The sequence below is a fragment of the Sapajus apella genome, unplaced genomic scaffold (genome assembly GCF_009761245.1).
Source record: "Sapajus apella isolate SASKATOON/1434 unplaced genomic scaffold, GSC_monkey_1.0 scaffold7, whole genome shotgun sequence".
Taxonomy (NCBI): Eukaryota; Metazoa; Chordata; class Mammalia; order Primates; family Cebidae; genus Sapajus; species Sapajus apella.
This window is the reverse complement of record NW_022436947.1, coordinates 18,775,800-18,781,799: the sequence shown is the minus strand read 5'-3', so window position 1 is coordinate 18,781,799 and position 6,000 is coordinate 18,775,800. Positions and strand designations below refer to the sequence as shown.

Here is a 6,000-nt window from a genome sequence, read left to right as displayed (position 1 = left end):
AACTCCACAGCTTCTGCATGGCAAAAGAAACAGTCATTAGAGTGAATCAGCAACCAATATAATGGTAAAAGATTTTTGCAGTCTACCCAACTGACAAAGGGCTGATATCCAGAATTTACAAAGAACTAAAACAGATTTACAAGAAAAAAACAAACAAACCCATTCAAAGGTGTGCGAGGGATATGAGCAGACACTTTACAAAAGAAGACATACATGAGGCCAACAAACATATGAAAAAATGTTCATCATCCCTGGTCATTAGAGAAATGCAAATCAAAACTACATTGAGATACCATCTCATGCCAGTTAAAATGGTGATCATTAAAATATCTGGAGACAACAGATGCTGGAGAGGATGTGGAGAAATAGGAACACTTTTACACTGTTGGTGGGAGTGTAAATTAGTTCAACCATTGTGGAAGACAGTGTGGCGATTCCTCAAGGATCTAGAAATAGAAATTCCTTTTGACCCAGCAATCCCATTACTGGGTATATATCCAAAGGATTATAAATCGTTCTACTATAAGGACACGTGCACACGAATGTTCATTGCAGCACAATTTACAATAGCAAAGACCTGGAACCAACCCAAATGCCCATTGACGATAGACTGGATAGGGAAACTGTGGCACATATACACCATGGAACATTATGCAGCCATCAAAAATGATGAGTTCGTGTCCTTTGTAGGGACATGAATGAACCTGGAAACCATCATTCTCAGCAAACTGACACAAGAACAGAAAATCAAACACCGCATGTTCTCACTCATAGGCAGGTGTTGAACAATGAGAACACATGGACACAGGGAGGGGAGCATCACAAACTGGGGTCTGTTGGGGGGAAATAGGAGCGGGACAGTGGGGGGTGGGGAGTTGGGAAGAGACAGCATGGGGAGAAATGCCAGATATAGATGAAGGGGAGGAAGGCAGCAAATCACACTGCCATGTGTGTACCTATGCAACAATCTTGCATGTTCTTCACATGTACCCCAAAACCTAAAATGCAATAAAAAAATCTGCACATGTACGCTCCTGAATCTATATTAAAAAAAACTTTTTAAAATTAAAAATAAACATGTTTTGATAACATACTCAAAAAAAAAGTGAAGATAGAACCAGAATTTCATGAACTAGGAGAAAGTAAGTTATTTTCCCCAAATTAGAATGTTAATATATAATGATATAAAAATATGATACAATTTTCTCTTTCCCATCCTCTTTCTGTGAATCCCACTGTGAAACTACTTTTTTGAAGCTTTGTTCCAATAGACTCCAAAAAGGTTTTACCAGAATCCTATACATCTATAGGAAAGAGGGAGTGTTTGACAGCATGTATTTATTCATAATGTACCTTGTTCTGCAAAGTATCTAGGACAACTTCTAAAATAGCACACCTAGATCAGATGTTGGTGAATTTATCAGACTGTTTTCTTACACTGTTCCTTTTCTTCTTGTCTACATAAATAAAATGGACTATTTTACTTGCATTCTCTCTTTGCTAAAGGCTCTTAATATTGTATGCTCTTCCTTCTGGGCACATACTTGGGTTTGAACAGGTGCCTTCTGAATACATGGCCTTGATCCAAACAATTAAATTGAATAAATTTAATGAAATTAAGTTCATCAGGCTACGTTAACAAGAAATTTTAATTACATAATCTAGGAGGTCAGATCAGATTTGTCTTCTATCTAAACTACTTTTAAGAGAAATTTAGGGAAAATATTCTAAGTTACGAGAGACAGAGAGAGAGAGAGAAAGAGAGAGAGAGTGTGTGTGTGTGTGTACGCCTGTATATCTGTATCAATATAGTTGGGGGAAAAAGTGTATATTCTTTCCTAAATCATTTTTTTTTGGCAATAATTGAGAATCTAGGAAGTTGGGCATTATAGAAATGACCTCTTCATTCATACCCAGAATTGATTGAGGCCCTCTTCAGGAGTGCTTTTTGAGAGTTGTCATTTTTTTCACTCTTGGCTCTGTTAACCATATTCTTACTCTCAGCCCTCCCCAGTTTTTCTTTGGCTTTTTTTTTTTTTGAAGACAGTCTCACTTCATCACCCAGGCTGGAGTGCAATGATGTGATCTCAGCTCACTGCAACCTCTGCCTCCTGGGTTCAAGTGATTCTCCTGCCTCAGCCTCCTGAGTAACTAGGATTATAAGCGTGCTCCACTGCTCCCAGCTAATTTTTTTTTTTTTTTTTTTTGGCTTAAAACAACAAATGTTTACTATGCTATAGTTCTGTAGTTCAGAAGTCCAACAAAGGCTTCACTGGGCTAAAATCGAAGTGTCAATAGGGTTGAGTTCCTTTCTGGAGGCTCTAGGGCAGAATTTGTTTTCTTGACTTTTCTAATTTCTTGCCTGCATTTCATGGTTCATGGTCTCTGTCCTCCATCTTCAAAGCTGGCAAAATAACATGTCTCTAACCCTGCTTTTGCCATCTAATCTTTTTCTTTTTTTTCTTCCTTTTTTTTTTTTTTTTTTTTTTTTTTTTGAGACACAGTCTCACTCTGTTGCCCAGGCTGGAGTGCAGTGGAGTGATTTCACCTCACATCAGCCTCTGCCTCCCAGGTTCAAGCGACTCTTCTGCCTCAGCCTCCCAAGTAACTGAGACTACAGGCACATGCCACCATGCCCAGCCAATTTTTGTACTTTTAGTAGAGATGGGGTTTCACCATATTGGCCAGGCTCGTCTTGAACTCTTGACCTCATGATCTACCCGATTCGGCCTCCCAAAGTGCTGGGATTACAGGTGTGAGCCACCGCACCCAGTGCATCTCATCTTTTTTCTTCGACTCTTTACTTTTGCCACCTCTTTCCCCTTTTAAAGACCTTGTGATTACATTGGGCCCACCTGAATAATTCAGTTATCTTATAGGGTTTCGCCAAGTTGGCTAGGCTGGTCTCCAACTCCTGACTTCAAGTGATCTGCCCACCTCGGCCTCCCAAAGTACTGGGATTACAGGTGTGAGCCACTGCACCCAGCCTTGGCATCTTCATCACTATATATAATGTATCCCACTTTCATCTACCTTAGAGTTACCCCACATGGCTACTCTAATTAGCTGGACTCTACAAGCTGGTCCCACAGAATGCATACCTGCATGGAGGGACCCGCGGGCTGGTTGGAACAACCCAGATATTACAGAGACACAAGAGGGCTGGAGGGTGAAGCTGCCACTTTTCCCCTCCCTGGTCTTGCTGATTCTGCATGGTGTTGTGGAGAGATCATAGGCTTAGGGGCCAAGTCCTGGCTCTGCTGACATCTATCATATGGCCTTGGGCCTCTGTTTCTTCATCTGTGAATGGGGAGGCTGGACTGGTGACTAGCCTGGTCTTGAAAGGTGAGGCCACCCAAGTAGAGCCCCAGGGCTCCCTTCCCTTCTTAATCAGACTGATATTAACACTTTACTTTGACTGGTATTATATTTTGCAGTGCTAAGATATATTTGAGACATTAATATATTTTATAAACATTTTTAAAGCATATAACAATATCTCTTAAAAACTTTATTAAAAAGTTTGAAAAGTCCCTAGTAGATGACCTCAGGACTCTTCTAACTCCAGCATTCCATGTACGATGAGCTTCTAGCACCTGGAGACAACAGATGCAGGCTACCAGCAGGCTCCCTGCAAATATGTCCATAGGACTTTTGTTCTAGACTGAGAAAAGGCTGTTAGTTTTTTAAAAAACCAACACACCCAATTTTTGATCAGGAAAATGACTCATGTGAGCAGACCCAGTTGGTAACATGAGGAAATGGGACCAGAACCCAGTTTTTCTGATGATCCCACACTTTGGTTGGTTTAATTTTAACATAAAGTGGCAATAAATATGACATTTCTTGTACCCTTCCCTTGGTAAGATTTAATGCTCCCATTTTTTTTCCCCTTGGTAAAAATTATTGAAGGTTTTTCTGGCTAGAAGAATTTTTTTTCCCCCTTTCTTTTAAGGTTACCTTCCCTTTTCTCCATAGGTGTTCCAGTTACAGTACCTTGGCCTGAGAACAGTTGTTGCTGATACAGTATCATTTTCAATTGCTGAAATCTTATAATCAAACCAATATTTTTACCCTATATCCCTCCTCTGAGCTCCAGACCCAAACAGCCAAATGTCTTCCTTGACATCTCCTCCCTCAGATGTCTCAAAAGAAGCTCAATCTCAACATGCCCAATACTGACATTATGGTCTTTCTCTCCAAATCTGTTTCTCTTCAGGACACCCTGAATCTGGAAATGACACTAACATTCAGGTGATAAGCCTAAGAGTACTCCTTACTATTTCCCTTTCTCTCCATTGTACATCTTAAATGTCTTTGGATTAGTTCACCAAAGACTAAGTAACAGCTTCTAGACTACCCCCTCTCCAATCTGTTTCCTACAGGCAGTCAGATGAATCTTCTTATAATGCAAATCTGATTAATTCCCTACCCACGCTCTCCAACCTTTCAGTGACTTCCCACTGCTCTTGGGATAAAGACTTTAAGCTCCTTAGTACTTCCTACAAGCTTCTGCTCACTTCTGCAGCCTTGTCTTGCTCCGCCCTGGTGTCTGCAGTTTCTCTTAAATGGTCCTTTTATCTCTCTTATCCGGGTTAACGCTTTCATTCTTAGGAACTCAGCTCAAGCTTCACTTGTTTGGGAAAAATTTTCCTGTCCTCCCTGACTAAATGAGTCACTCTGTCACAGATTATCCTACCTGACACATTTGTGTGGGTTGCATTTTATGTTTGTTAGTGTGTCTCCTCCAAGGGTTGGCAAGCTCCTTGAGGGCAGGGACCTCTTTTGTTTTGCTTAGCGCTGTATCCCTGGCATTGAGCACACTTCCTGGCACAGAGCTGCATCCTGAAACTCTATGCTGTCTCGTGGCTGTGAATTTCAATACTTTTTAAAAATGAATATTGCCCTTTTTCATTAGGGGCAGAGTCACAGTATATTATATAATCTTATGTAAAGTACTTTATTCTATGTTCTAGGTTAGAGAACAGAATTGGAGTATTGATGCCAGAGCACATTTCTTCAGCATTTTCCAGATTTACTTTCAGCTTTTTAAAATGTCACTTATTCAGCAAATACTCATTGGGTTACATGACAAGCATGTAGAAAGAATAATAGATAAAGAGGATTCAGAGACACATGAAACCACGAAAAAATGGCAGAGACAGTGGACAGAGAGGGCACTCAGTGAGGACAGGGCTAAATTTGCTTAGGAGGGTGAGATATCTTCTAGAAAGGAGAGAAAACCAAGACTTTTCGAGTTGAATTATAAGAAGAAAGAAAAAAAGGGCTCTTCATGCAGGGGGCAGAATGTGAAAAGGCACAGTGTTCTGAAAACCTGTGAAACTAATAGAACCCTAGAATGGCTATAGTTTACGATGTGGGGGAGAGTGTTGTAGGGATAAGAGTAATTATACTGCAAAGGGACTTGTAGGTGATGCTAAAAAGTTTTTCTTGTGGGTCAACCTTTCACAAACTAAATTCTAAGGAATATTAATTCCTGCAAGATATTATTAGGAATTCTGGAATAAAGAGCCCCAGGACAGGTTAAGTGTAAAATTACTTCACGCTCAAACACTACCTTATCCTGAATTTCAAGGAATACACTGTTCTCCAAATGGCTTAGCAACCTCTTCTCACGGGACATCAACAAAACTCGAGTACAAGATTCCCTGAGACCCAATTTAGGAAATGAGGGCACAAGGAGTAACGAATGCCTACAATATATGAAGCATTGGCAAGAAATGATCAAATCTGTATTTTGGAAAGATGCTCTGGCTTCAGGGTTGTCTTACTCTGTTCTCACACTGCTATGAAGAAACACCCAAGGCTGCGTAATTTATAACTACAAGAGGTTTAATTGACTCACAGTTCTGCATTGCTGGGAGGGACTCAGGAAACTTACAACCGTTGCAGAATGCAAAGGAAAAGCAGCCATCTTCTTCCCAGGGCATCAGGATGGAATGAGTGCAAGCAGGTGAACTGCCAGATGCTTATAAAACC

The 6,000-nt window shown here is 40.5% G+C and overlaps 1 protein-coding gene across 21 annotated transcripts in view; it reads right to left on the bottom strand.

Annotated features, from left to right (window-relative positions):
• Positions 1 to 1,123: 1,123 nt before the first annotated feature.
• CADPS2 (calcium dependent secretion activator 2) overlaps positions 1,124 to 6,000 on the bottom strand; it is a 508,211-nt gene continuing 503,334 nt past the window's right edge. For 3 of the 21 annotated variants that reach the window (XM_032276141.1, XM_032276129.1, XM_032276131.1), the window contains one exon: positions 1,134 to 2,385. In XM_032276141.1, coding sequence (XP_032132032.1) covers positions 2,377 to 2,385 — 9 coding nt within the window. In that variant the 3' untranslated portion in view covers positions 1,134 to 2,376. Of the gene's footprint in view, positions 2,386 to 6,000 lie in introns of all 21 variants that reach the window. The other 18 variants (XM_032276127.1, XM_032276128.1, XM_032276137.1 and 15 more) reach the window with 11 other exon arrangements.